This window comes from Poromitra crassiceps, assembly GCF_964638095.1.
Source record: "Poromitra crassiceps genome assembly, chromosome: 23".
In the NCBI taxonomy this organism is placed as follows: domain Eukaryota; kingdom Metazoa; phylum Chordata; class Actinopteri; order Beryciformes; family Melamphaidae; genus Poromitra; species Poromitra crassiceps.
The window spans coordinates 11,673,118-11,695,692 of record NC_139639.1 but is presented as its reverse complement, the minus strand read 5'-3'; the positions used below and the strand labels follow the sequence as shown (position 1 = coordinate 11,695,692).

The 22,575-nt window shown below is 46.9% G+C and overlaps 1 protein-coding gene across 2 annotated transcripts in view; it reads left to right on the top strand.

The window, feature by feature from the left end:
• Positions 1-22,575, top strand: part of vcpip1 (valosin containing protein (p97)/p47 complex interacting protein 1) — a 45,953-nt gene that overhangs the window by 1,559 nt on the left and 21,819 nt on the right. For both annotated transcript variants that reach the window (XM_083659797.1, XM_083659798.1), the window contains 6 exons: positions 2,537-2,669; positions 4,422-4,785; positions 5,569-5,794; positions 7,148-7,307; positions 8,191-8,386; positions 9,274-9,621. In XM_083659797.1, the coding sequence (XP_083515923.1) occupies positions 2,537-2,669; positions 4,422-4,785; positions 5,569-5,794; positions 7,148-7,307; positions 8,191-8,386; positions 9,274-9,621 (1,427 nt within the window). The remainder of the gene's footprint in view (positions 1-2,536; positions 2,670-4,421; positions 4,786-5,568; positions 5,795-7,147; positions 7,308-8,190; positions 8,387-9,273; positions 9,622-22,575) is intronic.

The window sequence follows — 22,575 nt, the reverse complement described above, 5'->3', positions numbered from 1 at the left end:
GACATATGGTTTTAATAATTCAGTTTAGATTTGTCTTTACCAGGGGGCATGGTGGCTCAGTCGTAGAGCTGTCGCCTCACACAGCTAGAAGGTCCTGGGTTCGATTCTCACCTGGGACGCTGTGAGCGCTGAAGGAATGCGTGCCCGTCCGCATGTCCTCGAGTGCCCACCGCCCGGGTGGGGTCGTCAAAAGGGCCTTTCTGTGTGGAGTTTGCATGTTCTCCCCGTGCCCCCTGGGGGTTTCCTTCATATAGGAACCCCTCACCAAAACATGCAATATCCTGGTTGCTGATGTGGTGCCTCCTCTGGTCGTTAAGGGCGCCTGTTCGGAGGGAGGGGAACTGGTTGGAATAGCGTGAACCTCCCACGTGCTATGTCCTACCGGTGAAGCTTCCCCTGTCAGGTGAAAAGAAGCAGCTGGCTAACTGCCCATGTCTCGGAGGAAGCATGGAGCCAGTTTCGGCTCTCCCCAGATCGGCAGAGGGTGGAGTAGCAACCAGGATAAATAAATTATATTAGCACTAATGGGGGATAAAAATAGGATAAAAAAATCAGGAAAAAAACATATATATGTATATTTGTCTTTACCAGAGTTGAGAAGAGGATGCTATCGCCGGCCTCACATGTAGATTGTTAGACATGTCTAAATGTTGTGATGGAATCTGACATGTAGATTGTTGACTTGTCTAAATGTTGTGATGGAATCTGACATGTAGATTGTTGACATGTCTAAATGTTGTGATGGAATCTGACATGTAGATTGTTGACATGTCTAAATGTTCTGATGGAATCTGACATGTCTAAATGTTGTATTGGAATCTGACATGTAGATTGTTGACATGTCTAAATGTTCTGATGGAATCTGACATGTCTAAATGTTCTGATGGAATCTGACATGTAGATTGTTGACGTGTCTAAATTAATTCCACAACACTAGCTGGCGTTCGCTGAAATGAAAAGCCCCACGAAAAGACCGGAAAATGCGCCAGACCGGATGTGTGTCCTAGAGATGCGCGGATGAGCTTTTATGCCACCCTGTGTATGCGTGAACCGTCCGCCCGCCATAAATCCGTGCAAATTATTTCGTACTATTTATAGAGCCACGCCCGCCATGCACCCGACATTTCACAACGCTAATGAGCGATTTGGGTAGATGAACTTACTGTTTCTGCTGCCGTCGGTGCGATCGCTGCAGTCCACTCCAAATAAACTTCCATGCTGTATTATAATCCAGTCCAGCACACTTGTCCATGTAGCATACGAGGCTAACTAACGCTATAGCTTTAAGTTTAGATCAAGACTGGATTGACCTGTATGGGAAAATAATACGAGCGCGTCGCGTCTTCTCTTCCAACGTGTCTTCAGTGGAGAATCCTGTTTGACGTTCGTCGTTCTGGGGACATCATTGACCATATAAGGAGTAAGAGAGCAGGCATATCCCCATCGAACGTTGACACATGGCTATTTGTTTGCTTTGGGTCCTTCGGGGGTACGGTACTTGCTTTCTAACTAGGCTATATAGACGGCTAACATGTGCCTGACGAAAAATAAAGCTTAAAATACGTTCATAGACTAGATAACGTAATTAATATTAATGTTCATCATTAATGATACATCGTTTCACCCGCCCGCAACCCATCCGCTATTAATCAGAATGTTTATTTTTAGGATATCCGCGGTTAGAACTGCAGCACGCGCATCTCTAGTGTCTTAGTACTAGGGTTGTCACGATACTAGAATTTCAACTTTGATACCGATAATACCCAGGAAAATATCGATACTCAATACCATTTTCGATACCACGGGGGGGAAATGACAGCACATTAAGAGACCTTTTTTATTATATAAATATATATAGTTATTGATGGTAAGGTGCAGTAAGGTGGGTGTTCTTTTTTTCTTCTTTTATTTGCACTACGTCAGACAACTTAGAGATCGAGTGTCACTGATGTTACAGTAAGGTTATATTTTGGCTGCTGGCACTCAGACAACTTAGAGATTGTTGTCATTTATGTTAGTTTTGTTTTTTGCACTACCTCAGATAACTTAAACAATATTGTCATTGATGGTACAGTAACCCCCCCCCCACTATTTAAAATAATAATAAAAAAAAAATATATATATATATATATATATATATATATATAGTCCAGGGATTTCAGTGTCCATGAAATGATTCCATCACAATAGGACATAGAATTGTGAACAGAGGCTTATTAAGCATGTTTCCAGATATTGCACGATTATATGCCGTTCAACGTGAAAGAAAAAGGTGGACATTGTCCAGATGTTTAAATACAGATGTTTCAGATATAGCTCAGTTATATGCCGTAACCGTTCAATGTGAACGAAGCTATCCGATCTTTGAACTTGAAGCAATCTGTGTTTGAGGACCAAACCCTATTCTTTTTTATGTTCCTTTAGCCATATGTGTTTTAGGACTGAATTCTAATCTCTCTATGTTTTTGTACCCGTGTGCTGCAAAATAAATGGTCCCAGTGTCCATAATAAAGAGTCCTCTCCCTCTGTGGCCCAGATGTGGTGCTCCACAACCTGCTGAGGAACGCTCTGCTGGGCGTCAGCGGAGCCCCAAAGAAAGGCACAGAGCTGGTGAAGGTGATGGGCCTGTCCAACTACCACTGCAAGCTGCTGTCCCCGGTGCTCACCAGGTAGGCATGTTTCCACCACACATGACTGAATACATGTTTCAAAACCTATTCAACACATGACTGAATACATTACTCAATACATTACTGAACACATTACTGAATACATGCCCTCAAATTGCATTTGTAACATATTCCATTGGAGCAGTGGTTCTCAAAGTGGGTTCCGGCGGCCCCTAGGAGGCCTTGAGGGGGGTCCGCAGCAAAAAGGGGGATAATTTATTTTCACTATAATTCATCCATAAGTAACAAAATGACAGAATGCATGTTGGGTTTCATACACCTTCTGTAATATTAAAACATCTGAAAGTTTTGTTGTTGTTGTTTTTTATAATTCGTGTCAGTTTAGGCTCCTTGATGTGAAAAAGTTTGAGAACCTCTGTGTTACATTACTCAAGTTAAGTAACGTCTGTGTTACATTACTCAAGTTAAGTAACCTCTGTGTTACATTACTCAAGTTAAGTAACCTCTGTGTTACATTACTAAAGTTAAGTAACGTATTCCCCCCGATTTTTTATCCCTTTTTTTTTATCCCCCATTAGTGCTAATTTAAATTTATTTGTCCTGGTTGCTGCTCCACCCTCTGCCGATCTGGGGAGAGCCGAAACTGGCTCCATGCTTCCTCCGAGACATGGGCAGTTAGCCAGCCGCTTCTTTTCACCTGACAGGGGAAGCTTCACCGGTAGGACATAGCACGTGGGAGGATCACGCTATTCCAACCAGTTCCCCTACCTCCGAACAGGCGCCCTTAACGACTAGAGGAGGCACCACATCAGCAACCAGGATATTGCATGTTTTGGTGAGGGGTTCCTATATGAAGGAAACCCCCAGGGGGCACGGGGAGAACATGCAAACTCCACACAGAAAGGCCCTTTTGACGACCCCACCCGGGCGGTGGGCACTCGAGGACATGCGGACGGGCACGCACTCCTTCAGCGCTCACAGTGTCCCAGGTGGGAATGGAACCCAGGACCTTCTAGCTGTGAGGCGACAGCGCTTACCACTGCACCACCGTACCCCCCTTAAGTAACGTATTCTAAATACTTTGGATTACTTTAGGAATACTTCAAAATGTTCTTGCTGAGCCCATTTGTCTTGGTCACTCTGACGCGAGGGCAACGTGGTCGTGACGCACACTGATATCATGTTGTGACCTTCTTCAACATGTTTGTCACTCAAATCTATTTTTTTAGACCCCAGGAAGACTAGCTGCTGCCACAGGCATCAGCTAATGGGGAACTTTTTTAATGTATCCGTCAATAAAGCAATCTATTTTTAGGGCGTTTTCTCACATGCCTAGTCCGGTTCCTCGTTTCAGACCAGACGCAAAAATGATACATTGTTTTGTTTTCTGGTTCTGTTCGCTTTTCACACCAGCCAAAAAGCAAGTGGACCAAATAGGGCTGCCAACACCAGCAGACTCTGCCTCCAGTAGGCTACGATAATAGAGATGCACATTCTCACCACAAACAAACCGTACTAGAGTTCGTTTGGAACCGCACCAAGAAGACCACCTCTTTCAACCGGTCTCGGTCCGCTTGTTTGGTCCACTTTTGCAGAGTCAGTTCCATTGCTGCATTCACACCTGCCCAAATGAGCTGCACCAAGGGGGAAAACAAACTCTAGTGCGCTTCACTAGAGGCGCTGTATTCAGAATACCACCAATGTAAACTGTAATTGTAATGGAATACAGGTACTCATGTTTAGTATTTTAAATACTGTATTTTAAATAGATGTTACTCCCCGAACATGCAGGTACGGCATGGACAAACAGACGGGCAAAGCCAAGCTGCTGAGAGACATGAACCAGGGCCAGATGTTTGACTGCTCTCTGCTGGGGGACCGGGCCTTCCTCATCGAGCCGGAGCACGTGAGCACCGTGGGCTACGGGAAGGACCGCTCGGGCAGCCTGAGCTACCTGCACGACACCCTGGACGAGCTGCGGAGCGCCAACGGGGCCGAGTGTCTGATCCCCGTGCACGTGGACGGGGACGGCCACTGCCTGGTGCACGCCGTGTCGCGCGCGCTGGTGGGCCGCGAGCTGTTCTGGCACGCCCTGAGGGAGAACCTCAAACACAACTTCAAGCTCAACCTGGAGCGCTACAAGGCCCTGTTTCAGGTAGGGCCACATGCACCCCATACAGTATGTAGGCTGGGTATCCTAACACATGATATCATGCACCATACAGTATGTAGGCTGGGTATCCTTTACACATGATATCATGCACCATACAGTATGTACGGCTGGGTATCCTAACACATGATATCATGCACCATACAGTATGTAGGCTGGGTATCCTTTACACATGATATCATGCACCATACAGTATGTAGGCTGGGTATCCTTTACACATGATATCATGCACCATACAGTATGTAGGCTGGGTATCCTTTACACATGATATCATGCACCATACAGTATGTAGGCTGGGTATCCTAACACATGATATCATGCACCATACAGTATGTAGGCTGGGTATCCTTTACACATGATATCATGCACCATACAGTATGTAGGCTGGGTATCCTTTACACATGATATCATGCACCATACAGTATGTAGGCTGGGTATCCTTTACACATGATATCATGCACCATACAGTATGTAGGCTGGGTATCCTAACACATGATATCATGCACCATACAGTATGTAGGCTGGGTATCCTTTACACATGATATCATGCACCATACAGTATGTAGGCTGGGTATCCTTTACACATGATATCATGCACCATACAGTATGTAGGCTGGGTATCCTTTACACCATTATGATATATATATTTTTTTAAATATATATATATCATTGTCATTAGGCATATTTGATTGTGATCCATAATAATCTCACTACAATAATAAGGCGACGGGTTGTAGCCTTGATGAATCATCTACTCGTGTCTCTCAGGACTTCCTGGATGCAGCAGAGTGGGAGGACATCATAAAGGAGTGTGACCCTCTGTTCGTGCCTCCTGAAGGCGTTCCTTTGGGCCTGAGGAACATCCATATCTTCGGCCTAGCCAACGTGCTGCACCGCCCCATCATCCTGCTGGACTCCCTGAGCGGGATGAGGAGCTCTGGGGATTACTCTGCCACCTTCCTGCCTGGCCTGGTGCCCGAGGAGCAGTGCAGAGGTACGACCCACATGGACAAAATCATATAGACCGTTTTAAACTTGACAACATAAACGTTCTAAATGGAGCCTAGTTTACTTCATGTTGTAGTGACAGGAAATAAGCTAGTTTACTTCCTGTTGTAGTGACAGGAAATAAGCTAGTTTACTTCATGTTGTAGTGACAGGAAATAAGCTAGTTTACTTCATGTTGTAGTGACAGGAAATAAGCTAGTTTACTTCATGTTGTAGTGACAGGAAATAAGCTAGTTTACTTCCTGTTGTAGTGACAGGAAATAAGCTAGTTTACTTCCTGTTGTAGTGACAGGAAATAAGCTAGTTTACTTCATGTTGTAGTGACAGGAAATAAGCTAGTTTACTTCCTGTTGTAGTGACAGGAAATAAGCTAGTTTACTTCCTGTTGTAGTGACAGGAAATAAGCTAGTTTACTTCATGTTGTAGTGACAGGAAATAAGCTAGTTTACTTCCTGTTGTAGTGACAGGAAATAAGCTAGTTTACTTCCTGTTGTAGTGACAGGAAATAAGCTAGTTTACTTCCTGTTGTAGTGACAGGAAATAAGCTAGTTTACTTCCTGTTGTAGTGACAGGAAATAAGCTAGTTTACTTCCTGTTGTAGTGACAGGAAATAAGCTAGTTTACTTCCTGTTGTAGTGACAGGAAATAAGCTAGTTTACTTCCTGTTGTAGTGACAGGAAATAAGCTAGTTTACTTCCTGTTGTAGTGACAGGAAATAAGCTAGGTTGCAAATTAAGCAATAAGCCCCAAGAGGCCATGGTTTACAGTGATTTTACAACGGCTAAGAGGGGTTTGTAAACCCCTTCTGTTGTAAACCCATTCTGTCCACTAGGGGGCAGTCCAACCACTCAAATGTTACATAAGAAGGTTATATTAAAGTCATAATATGGAAGATCTTCATCTAAATAAATGTCTGTTAAGTCACTATCTATCTGATAGTGACTTAACACTGATTGGTGATTGAGCATCTGGAGGTAAACAGAGAGAGAAGGTAAACACTGCCCATGTGCTTATATTACACAGATTGTATATGATACAAAGTGGGTTGATTACCGGTAAAGCCATCCTTTAAAGCCCCCTTCAGCATAGCTTCTAATACATGTTTTTCTTTTAATACACTAAGTTTTGTTTTTCCATATAAACTTAAATAGGAGAGAATCAATGGCTGCACGTCATTGTATCCACATAGAGAGGGCAGGGTATACTATAGAGAGGGCAGGGTATACTATAGAGTACCTCTATACTACAAATTGACGTTGATCAAAATGATGTACTGTTAAAATGTCACATTTTGATGAATAAGTTATTTTCTCCTGATATTGATTTATTCTCTGCACAGGGAAGGACGGGAAGCTGAACAAGCCCATCTGCATCGCATGGAGCAGCTCGGGCCGTAACCACTACATCCCCCTGGTGGGCATAAAGAACACTGCGCTGCCCCGGCTGCCTGCGCGTCTGGTGCCCAAAGCCTGGGGCGTGCCTCAGGAGCTGATCCCCAGGTACTGTAGCGGACCAGGTACTGTAGGGGTGATCCCCAGGTACTGTAGGGGTGGGACAGGTACTGTAGGGGTGGGACTGTGAGTGAAAATGATTGATTGATTGTTTATTGATTGTGCCCCCACCCTCGGAACCCGTGAGTTTCCATGAAGTCACAGGATATACAGAGTCTAGGGATTTGACTAGACTCTGTATATCCTGTGACTTCATGGAAACTCACTTCTGCCATTACAGGACCAGACATCGATCTAGATCAGAGTATCGTTATATCAATCCATATCGTATCAATATCATATCGTATTGATGCAAAGTGAAAATATCGATATATTATAGATTGTCATCTTAAAGATATGCCTTGTAAATCCAAGGTAGGGCCATATAACATATCCCCCCCCCCCCCCAAATTCGGTTTGTTCCATTTAAATTTAAATTTAGGGATTAGGTGTGTGTGTGTGTGTGTGTGTGTGTGTGTGTGTGTGTGTGTGTGTGTGTGTGTGTGTGTTTTTAATAATGACTTTGCTCTCGGAGAGCCAGACAGCTTCTTCGACATGTTTCTAAAAGTGAAAACGACCCCCCCCTCAAAACACCCCAATCAAAAACGGAATTATTTCTCTAGGCCTATTTTACAATTATGAAATCATTTACTTACTACAATACTTGCGTCTACGTTGATCAATTTCAGCCAAATCATGGGAAATTCTGCAATATTCCATGTTTTACAGTATACACTGTGTTACACATATTTTGAATTGAATTGCATTTAATTTAATTGAATTTAATTGAATGAATCATTGAAATAGGTCGTCAACAAACATTTTTCGTTGACAAACTGAACACTGTCCTATAGTCTGGTGTGGTGCTGAAAGCTGTGTGTGCCCCCTCCAGGTACATCAGGCTGGAGGCGGATGGCAGCGTGTTGATCGGGGGCTCACGCAGCCTGGGGGAGAGCTACCTGCAGAGGCTGGTCCACGCCATGGAGGAGGTGTTCCTGGAGACCCACGGCATACACCCCGCCCTGGTGGCCGACGTGCACCAGTACGTCTACAGGCGCACCGGGGTGATCGGCGTGCAGCCCGAGGAGGTGAGCCACCCTTTGTTTGTTGATTTAGATCTCCATTAAGCCTTAGAACATAACAACATAGAACATTCAGACCATGTTTGATTAGTGTGCCATCGGCTTTAGGGCTGCAACGAACCATTATTTTCATTATTGATTAATCTGTCGATTATTTTCCCGATCAATCGATTGTTTGGTCAAGAAAATGGTGAAAAATCACTTTTCCCCCCAAAACCCAAGATGACGTCCTCAAATGTGTTGTTTTGACCATGATGACCCAAAGATATTGAGTTTACTGTCATAGAGGAGTAAAGAAACCAGAAAATATTGACATTTACGATTTGTATTTGTATTTGTATTACTTAAAACAATTAATCAATTGTCAAAATAGTTGATCAATGAATCGTTGCAGGTCTAATCCCCATTAGCTGTATTGTAACAGTAGCTAACCCTGTCATTAGCTGTATTGTAACAGTAGCTAACCCTGTCATTAGCTGTATTGTAACAGTAGCTAACCCTGTCATTAGCTGTATTGTAACAGTAGCTAACCCTGTCATTAGCTGTATTGTAACAGTAGCTAACCCTGTCATTAGCTGTATTGTAACAGTAGCTAACCCTGTCATTAGCTGTATTGTAACAGTAGCTACTGCTCCTTGGATTGACGATAACAACAATAATCACTGAACAATCATTGAGCTGTGATAACTCTGGAGCTTCAGAAGGAGGATGTACTGTAGTATAAAGCACTGTGTCAGGAGCATGGTTCAGCAGTAAGATGCTGATGATGGCTTAAGGCTGAAACGCATTCATTTCTTGCTCAGAATAAAATAACAATAATGGACTCGTGAGTGGCGGTTTTCTTTGTTTTTTTGCTATAACTCTAAAGCTTGTGTTGTTTGTTGTGATCGGAGGTGACGGAGGCTGCCAAGAAGTCTGTGCTGGAGAAGCGTCTGCACCGCTGTCTGATCTGCGGCGCGCTCTCTGAGCTGCACGTGCCGGGCGAGTGGCTGGTCCCCGGGGGCAAGCTGTACAGCCTGGCCAAGAGCACGCACGGCCCGCTGCGCCCCGACAAGAACTACAGCTTCCCTCTCAACAGCCTGGTGTGCTGCTACGACCCGGCCACAGACAGCCTGGTGCCAGACTACACGCTCAGCTCGCTCAGCGCCTGCACCTGGTGCCACGCCACCTCCGTCAGGCGCGTCCACGGCGACGGCTCCGTGGCCTACCTGGACGGAGACCGCACCAACACCCGCTCCCAGGTAGGGACGGAACCATTAGCACTTTAAAGGAGTACTCTACTGAGTTTCAACCAGCTTTGTATTGATTATTTGTAAACATAATTTATCGATAGAACATAGCTTAAGATTGTGCACAATTTGGTCTTCTGGTAAATTCGGCATATAGATAATCCACCAAGCAGCACTTTACACAATAAAGGTTCAACTGTTTCACTGCTTACACCATGGTGTACTTTTGATGAGGGGGGACATGGGAATAAATAAACAAGGAACCATTCTTAAAGTTTGAAATGATATCTTCTGAAGTACAGACTACAACTACAACATACAACTACAAGAGAAAGCGATAGCATGATGCAATGAATAACGTTAGGGTTGTGCTACAACCCAGGTTTTACGAGTGAGAACGAGAGCTCTCACTAGTGCCTTAAACGCTGCAACGCAGCCCTATGGAAGACTGTTATTTTGCTCCAAAATTACTTTTCATTAAAACCTGACCACCCACCCGTAGGTGGCGTGGTACCCCCTGGGACTGACACGGATCCACGTGACTACGTCACGTCCTGCCAGCCCAGGGAATAATCACTCTAATTTCTTCCAGCCCGCTGAGATCCGACGCACCCCGTGACGCATCGACACAGCAAGGCTGGGTAGTGAGAGCTCTCGTTCTCACTCGTAAAACCTGGGTTGTAGCACAACCCTAACGTTTTACTTCGTTTCGAACTCAAGCTCTCACTAGTGCCTCCATTCAACCGACCTTGCTGCCGGGAGCACCCCACAGGGCGACCCGAACGGCACCGGTGAACCACGGCCATATGGCAACGTTTATGCCTAACCGTCTGACATATTAGAGTGGCAACGATACTACTTTCTTGCCACCGACAGCACCGCGTGCGCGAACTGCGCACCGGACACGTCGAGACTGTAGTACCTGACAAAAGTGTGACGAGAGGACCATGAGGCCGCGGCACACATGTCCTCCACCGACACACCGCGCAACAACGCAGAGGATGTCGCAACACCTCGCGTAGAAAGCGCCTTGATACCCTCCTGGGGAACCTTGCCCACGGCAGAGTATGCCAACGCGATCGCCTCCACTATCCAGTGTGATAAGCGATCCTTGGAAAGGGGTCCGCCCTGGGCCCTTTGCCCAAAGCAAACCAACAGCTGATCTGTAATGCGTAAAGAACGCGTCCTGGCCACATAGGCCGAGAGCGCCCTTACGGGGCACAGCATGAGCAAACGTCTCTCCTCGCCCGTCTCTAACTGAACGGCGGGGGACAGAATGCTGATAAGTCTATGACCATAGACCTAAAGCTGACATTAATAATCTTAGGTTGGTAAGCCGGGTTAGGTCGCAACGTAACCCTGCGCCCATCATTACCACACAGGCCTGCTGCACCGAGAGGGCAATCAGGTCACCAACTCTCTTTCCTGACGACAAGGCCAGCAGCAGCGCGGTCTTTAAAGACAGAACCCTTAAATCGGCGGAGTCCAAGGGCTCAAACGGATGACCCGTTAGCCCGTCCAGCACCGTAACCAGGTCCGATTTGGGGGAAAAAACGCACCGCGACGGCGGGCGCAGTTTACGCGCCCCTTTCATGAGGCGCAAGACCAAAGGGTACGCCCCCACGGGGCTCCCTTCAATTCCCCTATGGCACGCAGAATCGCGGCTACGTACAGCTTAAACGACTGCGGGGACTGACCCGCGTCAAGCAGGCTCTGAAGGAAACAGAGAACTGGTCGCACACTGCAGTTCACTGGATCCACGCCCTTACTTGCTGCATAGTGCATCCCACATTATCAGGCAAGCCCTGGGCTAGCAACTGGTCCGGTTCAGGAGCCAGACCGCTAGCTTCCACCTGCCTGGGGAGGGGTGGAACACCTCCCCCTCCGCCTGGGATAGGAGATCGGCCCGTACCGGCAATGCCCAGGGCGGATCTTGCGCCAGGGAGACCAGGTCCGCAAACCATGTCTGCCTGTGCCAAACAGACTAAAACGAGCCGGAGGCGCTGTTCCCTCACCCTGTCCAACACCTGACGGATCAGGGGGGGGTCGGGGGAAACGCATAGAGCCCCTCCCTCGGCCACGCGTGCGCTTTTAGCGCGTCATGACCTAACGGGGGCTGTCCTCCTGGATCGAGAACCACAGTGGGCAGTGTGTCGCGCGCCGCGATGCGAGAGATCGACGCAGGCGCGACCAACCCTGGCCCAAACCTGTTCCATCACCCGAGGGTGGAGGCACCACTCCGTATAACGGGGATTGCCTCGAGACAGCAGGCCGGTCGTAACTCCGCCGTCCCGGCAGATAGACCGCTGACACTGAAAGGAGACGGGGATACACCCACAGGTGAATCCCCGCTATGGTTCAGCGCCCCCGACCGCACACCGCCCTGTTTGTTCAGGTGGGCGATCGCTGCCCTATCAGGGCTCGACGTTAACTTTTAAAAGTGGTTGCCGGAGGGGCAACCTGGCAAGAGCTTTTGGTTGCCCGAATAAAAATATGGTTGCCCAATTTTAGTCGCTTTATATTTTGAGTAATTAAGATACTATGCAGTCATAAGCCGGCTTAATAATGACGATGTGACAGAAAAGTAAGTATAATAATCTATAGTATAGTATAATAGGCCTATTCAGTGTGCGCACCGGGTGTAGTAGTAGTAATAATGATAATAATAATAATAATAAATTTGTGTCATTTCGTTTTCTAAACAAATCTTATTTTTTGTTTTTATAATGCATTTGCACTAAAATGATTTAACTAATATTTGTGAACTTTCATTTTCATATATTTTTCAACAGTTATTGTTCATATTGTGCTTAATTTATTAATTAAAAGCGTTATTGATAATTAAGTAGCCTACCCTCCTCCAGGCCCGGCTCCAGACCCAAGTTACAGAGGGGGCCTGCCCCTAGCTTGGGGGGGCCAAGCTACCCAAGGGGCATCCGGGGGGATTCTCCCCCGGAAGAAGATTTTGTACATTTTAAAGTAAAATTCGTCAACCTGGTGCATTTGAGAGCAAAATGAAGAGGCTAAATCTGTGAAGAACTACACACATCTCTAATGTGTTGTGACTTTACAAATAATTAGGCCTAAACAATCAATATTAAGTGTATTTACACATTGTGCACAAATTGCATTCATTGTGACAAATTTACAATAGTTAATATCCAGCCAGAATCATTGCAAATGGATGTTCAAAGTAACAGTTAGCAATAGCATTGAGTTAATCAATGCCTAATGACAGCCAGATTCCATGTTAAACTTTAAAACGGAAAAACGGAAAAACGTTTTTAGCAAAAAAAAAAAAAAAAAAATTGAATGGGGGGGCCAGTTTGTTAAATGGGGGGGCCCGGCCCGGTCAGGCCCGGCCCGGTCAGGCCCGCCCCTAACGCCGGGCCTGCCCTCCTCATGTTCATTCAGGGATACTATGATGACAGTGGTTTGGGGCCCCCACTCTGATGTTGCATAGGACCCCAAAAGGCCCAGAAGCGGCCCTGCAATCCCTCTCTCTCTCACCCCGTATGAGAGGCTGACAGGCCAGGGATGCAAATCATTTCTCAGCACATATACGCGGTGGTAAAACGTTTTTGAAGGATGTCCTGATCGAGGTGTATGTTGTAGGCTTGTTGTAGGCTACATGCTTTGCAGTATAGCGTTATGCTGGAATTATGCTTGAAGTTTGGGCTGTCGCACGGAAATGAGAGACACTGAATCTTGACGAGGAAACGTGTGGAGCGTTTATACACTGTGTGTGGGTTTCTGCTCGCGGAAGTGAGCTGGAGTCTTGAAAACTCCACTTTGTCCGCCCAGCCGCGTCCACGTAGTTACACAATTCGGGGTGTGCACAGCCAGGCGAAAACCGTCTGCACAGCAGCCTTGTGGAGGGGCGCGTCTGCTGATTTAACTCACTTTTCCGTGTGGACACTCGCCGATGCGGGAAGCATATGAGACCTAAGCGCTTGTTGTAGGCTACATGCTTTGCAGTATAGCATTCGTTTTCCGTCCCGTTCGAAGACGCACGGGTATTTCACCTCAATGACAATTTCCTCGTCCTTTGTTTCTGTGCGGGGCTGCGGGCGGACGAGGTTCTTCTTGCGTCTTGCAGCCGCTGTGATTGTGTGCGAGCAGCCCCACCTGTCCCAGTCAGTACTCGTTAAACATACCGCACGTGCAGCATGCATCACGTAGGTTCCGACTGGTAATTAGTAACATCGTTTCGATTGTAACAGCAATAAAATGTCACATATATGTCACTCACAACAAGTATTAAAACATTTATTTGGTGTATATTTTGCTGTTTGCTGCTGTACATATTTTGTTGCATGTTAAATCGTGGTTGCCCCTGGGGCAACCAAAGACCGAGAAATGGTTGCCCCATGTTTTTTTTGGTTGCCCGGGGCAACCGGGCAGCCGTTAATGTCGAGCCCTGCCTATTGTCCGAGCGAATCAGCACATGGTGCCCATGTGTGAGCCGCTGGAAGTGTTACCTCCGCATGCCGGGGGGACTGCGGAGGCAACGTTCTCTTTCGAGTCTGGCCGTACGCGGGCTTGTCCGGCAGTGCGGTCCCCAAGAGAGCTCCCAACCAACAATGGGCCCATGGCGCCATTGATGGTGGGCTTGTCCTGAGGCAGAGCCCGGCGAATCGCCTTCAGCTCTAGCACGTTTATGTGGCGAAGCTCCTGAGCCTCCCACCGGCCGTTCGCCGAAAAATGCCCGCAAATCGCACCCCCTCCCCAGAGGGAGGCGTCTGTGCGAATCAACCATCCTGAGCGGGACAGGGCCCCACCGAGTACCTCTCGAGAGGTAACAGGGGTCCGCCCATATAGCCAGCGCCCGCCAGGCCTGACCTGTCAGAGGAACCCTGCGATGACGGCCCCCGGCCGAGTCCAGGCGAAGCCTGAGAACCATATTTGGACCACGAGAGCATGTGTAGCCTCCCTAGTGGGAGCACATGCAGTGCTGAGGCCATCAGGCCCAACATCACTGTGCACTGATGCACTGACACCTAGGGCACAGACCTAACGTCCTTGGCTTGCTGTCCGAACCGTGCGAGCCTGTCGCTCTGGCGAAAGGCTCGCAGGAAGTATAGCTCGAGCCCCAGGAAGGTCGCCGCCTGCGCTGGGACGAGGCAACTCTTCTGCCAGTTCACAAAAACCCTAAGGTTTGCCGGTGATCGGTCACCACCTTGGTATGATCCGCGGCACAGACCCTCGAGTCGGCCGCTAAGAGAACGTCGTTGAGATATAGGAAGACGCGGATCCCCCTCGTGCGGAGGGGAGCCACGGCTGCCTCCACGCACACCGTGAGGGTTCGCGGGCTCAAAGACATGCCGAATGGCAAGCCACAGAACTCGTAAGCCTTCCCCAGGAAGGAGAACCTCAGGTATTTCCTGTGTCTCCTGACCATGTGGACATGGAAGACCGCACCTTCCAGATCCCTGGAAGTAAGAAATCCCCCTGTCTCAACTTGAACAGGCGGGGAAGAGAGCATTCGGGATGGGACTTCCTCAGCGTCTTGTTGAGACGCCGAAGGTCCAATTTTGGACGCATGGAGCCGTCCATGGCCTCCTCCTCCACGGCCAAATCGGGGGTCCCGTCGAACGTGGGTGGGCCAACTGTAGTGCGTATCCCCTCTGGAGGGTGCGCCGTAATGGGGACGGGGGAACATAGATGCTCCCAGGCATCGAGCCTGTTGGACAAGATGGTCTCTTGTGGCCAACGGAGCGGAACTCGGATCATACTCTCTCCCTCAATGTCCCCATAGGAGACAGTGAACGGTCATCAAAAGCAGAGAGCATATGAACTGAATCAAGTCTCTCTGCCCGCTTCGCGCTCAGAAAAGAGTATCACCGTCTCATCATCGTGGATAGCGAGACTGAACATTTTAGAAACACATTTCTCAAGTTAGAAACTATAGAAATGATCCCTGAATATAGTCATGAGCATATTGCTGGGCACCGGGACCTTTCGATCCGGTGCCCTGATGGGGGGGCGGGACGTGAGAGGCTACGCCCCCCCGCCGCATGGACAGTTCCGTAGAAGCTGTGCATGCTGGGGGAGAACTTCTTACGCAAGCTCCGCCTACTGACGCGCTGTTGTATCGAAGTAACCCCCCCCCCCCCCCCCTGCCGTGCGCCTTTCGCAGGCTGGGGGGACTGCGGAGGTAACGTTCTCTCTCGAGACGCACGTGGACTTGTCCGACAGTGCGGCCCCCAGGCGAGCTCCCGACCAGCAATGAGCCGTTGGTGCCATTGATGGTGGGCTGTCCTAGGAGCCTCTAGCCGAGGCCAGGCCGTAGCCATGGACCAAGGCGAGTCTTGATGCTGGGTATGAGACCCTGGGCGAGCTCCCGACCGAACTCGGGCCTTGGGCACCGAGGACGGTGGGTCTAAAGCTACAAGCCGCAGGCTGGAACTAAGCCCAGCCTTGGTGAGCCAACCGGTGGGCTTGACCTGGGCGCTGCCAACCGAGGCCAGGCCGTGGCCATGGACCAAGGTGCGCTGTGCCCCCAGCTGGGCTCCCTGCACTTGCAGGGGGCACCCCAACGAGGGAGTGCGACCCATGGAGAGCTCCCAACCACCCCGGGCCTTGGGCACCAAGGGCGGTGGGCTTGTCCTTAGAGCTACAAGCCAAAGGCTGGCACTGAGCCCAGACCTTGGCGAGCTGTAAGCCCTGCTGGACGCGTAGCGCCAGCAAGGAGCAGTATGTCTATTGTAGCGGAGGTATCTCGCGCCCAATGTACTTAGCACACAGGTACTAACTGCACGGGTGCACGCCAGCTATCTGCAAAATGCTATCGTTCTGTGCTAAACAGTACTAATATTGCTATCTGCACCTATGCAAGGCAAGCTAGCTTTAACACTTCTTTGAGAGCGGACCTTGGTCAGCTCTAAAGAGCTTAGCTGCGGACAAGACCGAAGGTTCAAGGCGCCTGTGCCGCGTGCTCGTGCCCAAGGCCGAACACGCACTTAACGTGCCGATTCATACTCGGCCAAGTAGTTTTACACACGGCCCATCCCCTCCCTGACCTTCCCTGCTCAGTAGCAAGAGGAAGCAGGAAGCTAACCACTAATAGCAAGCTCCCGCAGGGCGCACCCTATTAGCGGGAGTACTGCTTAAGCAAGCTAGCAAGAAGCACAGGCTAGCTAGACAGTAAGCAACCCGGAGGCTAGCGAACGTGCGCGTGCAATGGTAACGTAAGCGGCAATAGCCCATCCCGAAGGGGGGGCACCAATACCCACAACCTGTTAACCCGAGAGAACAGACGTGGAAGCCACTAGCTAAGCTAGCATAAGCACTGAGAGACAAGCGTGCGCTAACACAAGCCTGCGCACAGGCCGGTGCAGCGCGTCTCTACCCTGTATCACGGGGAAGCAAGCGTGACCGCAAGCAAAGGCCAGCGGCCCGCGAAGCTAGTCAATCTCAGAAGAAACTCCTCAGCGGGAGTTGCAATCTAGTAGATGCTAATTGCACGAGGCAAGCAACACTTAGCAGACAAGCAAGCTGGCTAAGATGGCGTAAGTACTGAGAGAAGCGGCCCACACAAGGTGCGGGGCGAGCTCACCTAGCTAGCGAATCGCCCAGCTAAAATCTCAGACGCCAGTAAAAGCTACACTACATTTATGTAGGTTTCAAATTAATTGTGCCGGTCGTAACCGGCCAGTAGCCTCACAGCTAATACAGCACCTAGCTGTTCCCCCCTCTCTCTGCTAACAGGAAAACGGGGTTACACATCGCTAGATACTGGCTGCACGGGAGCAAGCAGCTAACTAGCTATTTCACTGAAGAGCATGGCTACTAGCTACTACTCTCGCTTAAGGCGCGCCCTACACAGAGGTAGCTGGCGCGAAGTACTTAGCACACAGACACTAACTGCACGTGTGCACGTTAGCTATCTGCCACAATAACCGGGTGTGTTACCCTGTCTGGGGACGCAGCCAGATATGGAGTGCTACAAGGTAGTCCAAGCTAGCTGCACTGAGCAAACTAGCTAACTATCTAACGCGCGCGCTCTAAAGCCGGCGTTCCTAAAGTACCTAGCAATAGAAACAACCGCACGGATCCAGCTAGCTACTGTGACAACTGTGCTATTTAGCCTGTTGTTCTAGTGCTAACGGTACAAGCTATTCTGCATGTATGCAAACCTAGCTAGAGTTATGAGTGCAGACCTGAGTCATGCGCTCGAGCCTAACAACGTTACCCCGTTCCCGGGGAAACGTTTCACATCAACTGCACGGCGGCAGCTGACAACAGTTAACTAAGGAAGATACTCTTAGCTTTTTAGATGACTTGTTCCGACGCCGCAGGTGAAGGGTACAGGGTCGGGTCTCCGAAGCCTGCTTTATCCCGTCCACGCGACCCTCTTGAGGTGGGCACGTCAGCCGGAACGAGCCTAGTATCTAAAGCTATATAATATAACTCCTCGATAACCGCGGAGCTTTCACAAAACACGTCTTCACAGCGGGTGGAAGAAAGCGGAAGTGATTATTCCCTGGGCTGGCAGGACGTGACGTAGTCACGTGGATCCGTGTCAGTCCCAGGGGGTACCACGCCACCTACGGGTGGGTGGTCAGGTTTTAATGAAAAGTAATTTTGGAGCAAAATAACAGTCTTCCATAGGGCTGCGATGCAGCGTTTAAGGCACTAGTGAGAGCTTGAGTTCGAAACGAAGTAAAACCCATCTTTTTGAAGAATATAACATTACAAATAAGAAATGGAGTGAAAGAGTTGCAATTAGTGGATTTTTTCATTTATTTAAAGAAGATTTCAAGCGGCACGCTCTAAATGATCATGTTAGTGAAGGTGTCTGCTCTAAATGATCATGTTAGTGAAGGTGTCTGCTCCATATGATCATGTTAGTGAAGGTGTCTGCTCCAAATGATCATGTTAGTGAAGGTGTCTGCTCCAAATGATCATGTTAGTGAAGGTGTCTGCTCCATATGATCATGTTAGTGAAGGTGTCTGCTCTAAATGATCATGTTAGTGAAGGTGTCTGCTCTAAATGATCATGTTAGTGAAGGTGTCTGCTCCACATGATCATGTTAGTGAAGGTGTCTGCTCCAAATGATCATGTTAGTGAAGGTGTCTGCTCCATATGATCATGTTAGTGAAGGTGTCTGCTCCATATGATCATGTTAGTGAAGGTGTCTGCTCCAAATGATCATGTTAGTGAAGGTGTCTGCTCCATATGATCATGTTAGTGAAGGTGTCTGCTCTAAATGATCATGTTAGTGAAGGTGTCTGCTCCACATGATCATGTTAGTGAAGGTGTCTGCTCTAAATGATCATGTTAGTGAAGGTGTCTGGCTGCTCCACATGATCATGTTAGTGAAGGTGTCTGCTCCACATGATCATGTTAGTGAAGGTGTCTGCTCTAAATGATCATGTTAGTGAAGGTGTCTGCTCTAAATGATCATGTTAGTGAAGGTGTCTGCTCCACATGATCATGTTAGTGAAGGTGTCTGCTCTAAATGATCATGTTAGTGAAGGTGTCTGCTCCATATGATCATGTTAGTGAAGGTGTCTGCTCTAAATGATCATGTTAGTGAAGGTGTCTGCTCCAAATGATCATGTTAGTGAAGGTGTCTGCTCTAAATGATCATGTTAGTGAAGGTGTCTGCTCTAAATGATCATGTTAGTGAAGGTGTCTGCTAGGCATGGGTCGATTTCCGGTTTTACCGGTTCGGTTCGGTATACGAGCCCAAACCGGTTTGATCACGTGCAAACCGAAAAAACCTAAAAAAAAAAAAAAATTAAGTTTTTTTTTTTTTTTTTTTTTTGCCAGTCCATTCTGATTGCACTATTGTTCGTATTAGCCTCTTCTCAAGTTGCACTAGTAGGCAAAAGTCTTATTTTGTTTATTATGTTGATGTTTGAAGAAAAGTTAAGCTGAATAGTTATGAGAAATAAAAACAGTGTGTTGTTACAGTTAAAAGGTTCTGCTTATTTGTATTCAGTGTTTGTGCTGGTTGGCAGCATACCAGCTTAGAGGTGCATTATCGCCACCAACTGCAGCCGCTTTGATACGTTTTTTTGGGGAATATCGAACCGGTTTCAAAATGTTCAAACCGACCCATGCCTAGGCCCTATATTGTGTGAATTTGTGAGTTTTGAAGTTTATAAGGCAGCTCAGCTGTAAGCCAATCCATTCTGATTGCACTGCTTGTGTTTTTATTAGCCTTTTTCTCAAGTTGCACTATAGGCAGAAGTCTTATTTCATTTATTATTTTGATGTTTAGAAGAAAAGTTGAGCTGAATAGTTATGAGAAATAAATACAGGGTGTGTTTGTTACACAGGTGTCCTGCTTCTTTTTATTCAGTATCATTGCTGGTTGACAATACCAGCTTAGAGGTGTATTATCGCTATCAGGTGGACTGAAGTTGCACTACAGACAGTTATGGGCCACACTCGGGAGCCCTGCTTGAAAAAAAAAAAAAAAAAAAAAAAAAATTTTTAATTACAAAAAAAATCGGTATACCGGTTCGATCCGGTTTAGACAGCAATATCGAACCGGTTTTAAAATTTTCAAACCGACCCAGCCCTAGTGTCTGCTCCAAATGATCATGTTAGTGAAGGTGTCTGCTCCATATGATCATGTTAGTGAAGGTGTCTGCTCCATATGATCATGTTAGTGAAGGTGTCTGCTCTAAATGATCATGTTAGTGAAGGTGTCTGCTCTAAATGATCATGTTAGTGAAGGTGTCTGCTCTAAATGATCATGTTAGTGAAGGTGTCTGCTCCATATGATCATGTTAGTGAAGGTGTCTGCTCCATATGATCATGTTAGTGAAGGTGTCTGCTCTAAATGATCATGTTAGTGAAGGTGTCTGCTCCAAATGATCATGTTAGTGAAGGTGTCTGCTCCATATGATCATGTTAGTGAAGGTGTCTGCTCTAAATGATCATGTTAGTGAAGGTGTCTGCTCCATATGATCATGTTAGTGAAGGTGTCTGCTCCATATGATCATGTTAGTGAAGGTGTCTGCTCTAAATGATCATGTTAGTGAAGGTGTCTGCTCTAAATTATCATGTTAGTGAAGGTGTCTGCTCCATATGATCATGTTAGTGAAGGTGTCTGCTCTAAATGATCATGTTAGTGAAGGTGTCTGCTCTAAATGATCATGTTAGTGAAGGTGTCTGCTCTAAATGATCATGTTAGTGAAGGTGTCTGCTCCACATGATCATGTTAGTGAAGGTGTCTGCTCCATATGATCATGTTAGTGAAGGTGTCTGCTCTAAATGATCATGTTAGTGAAGGTGTCTGCTCTAAATGATCATGTTAGTGAAGGTGTCTGCTCTAAATGATCATGTTAGTGAAGGTGTCTGCTCTAAATGATCATGTTAGTGAAGGTGTCTGCTCCATATGATCATGTTAGTGAAGGTGTCTGCTCCATATGATCATGTTAGTGAAGGTGTCTGCTCCATATGATCATGTTAGTGAAGGTGTCTGCTCCATATGATCATGTTAGTGAAGGTGTCTGCTCCATATGATCATGTTAGTGAAGGTGTCTGCTCCATATGATCATGTTAGTGAAGGTGTCTGCTCTAAATGATCATGTTAGTGAAGGTGTCTGCTCTAAATGATCATGTTAGTGAAGGTGTCTGCTCTAAATGATCATGTTAGTGAAGGTGTCTGCTCCATATGATCATGTTAGTGAAGGTGTCTGCTCCATATGATCATGTTAGTGAAGGTGTCTGCTCCATATGATCATGTTAGTGAAGGTGTCTGCTCTAAATGATCATGTTAGTGAAGGTGTCTGCTCCATATGATCATGTTAGTGAAGGTGTCTGCTCCATATGATCATGTTAGTGAAGGTGTCTGCTCTAAATGATCATGTTAGTGAAGGTGTCTGCTCCATATGATCATGTTAGTGAAGGTGTCTGCTCTAAATGATCATGTTAGTGAAGGTGTCTGCTCTAAATGATCATGTTAGTGAAGGTGTCTGCTCTAAATGATCATGTTAGTGAAGGTGTCTGCTCTAAATGATCATGTTAGTGAAGGTGTCTGCTCTAAATGATCATGTTAGTGAAGGTGTCTGCTCTAAATGATCATGTTAGTGAAGGTGTCTGCTCTAAATGATCATGTTAGTGAAGGTGTCTGCTCCATATGATCATGTTAGTGAAGGTGTCTGCTCCATATGATCATGTTAGTGAAGGTGTCTGCTCTAAATGATCATGTTAGTGAAGGTGTCTGCTCTAAATGATCATGTTAGTGAAGGTGTCTGCTCTAAATGATCATGTTAGTGAAGGTGTCTGCTCCATATGATCATGTTAGTGAAGGTGTCTGCTCCACATGATCATGTTAGTGAAGGTGTCTGCTCCATATGATCATGTTAGTGAAGGTGTCTGCTCCAAATGATCATGTTAGTGAAGGTGTCTGCTCTAAATGATCATGTTAGTGAAGGTGTCTGCTCTAAATGATCATGTTAGTGAAGGTGTCTGCTCCATATGATCATGTTAGTGAAGGTGTCTGCTCTAAATGATCATGTTAGTGAAGGTGTCTGCTCCATATGATCATGTTAGTGAAGGTGTCTGCTCTAAATGATCATGTTAGTGAAGGTGTCTGCTAGGCATGGGTCGATTTCCGGTTTTACCGGTTCGGTTCGGTATACGAGCCCAAACCGGTTTGATCACGTGCAAACCGAAAAAACCTAAAAAAAAAAAAAAAAAAAAAAATTTTTTTTTTTTTTTTTTTTTTTTTGCCAGTCCATTCTGATTGCACTATTGTTCGTATTAGCCTCTTCTCAAGTTGCACTAGTAGGCAAAAGTCTTATTTTGTTTATTATGTTGATGTTTGAAGAAAAGTTAAGCTGAATAGTTATGAGAAATAAAAACAGTGTGTTGTTACAGTTAAAAGGTTCTGCTTATTTGTATTCAGTGTTCGTGCTGGTTGGCAGCATACCAGCTTAGAGGTGCATTATCGCCACCAACTGCAGCCGCTTTGATACGTTTTTTTGGGGAATATCGAACCG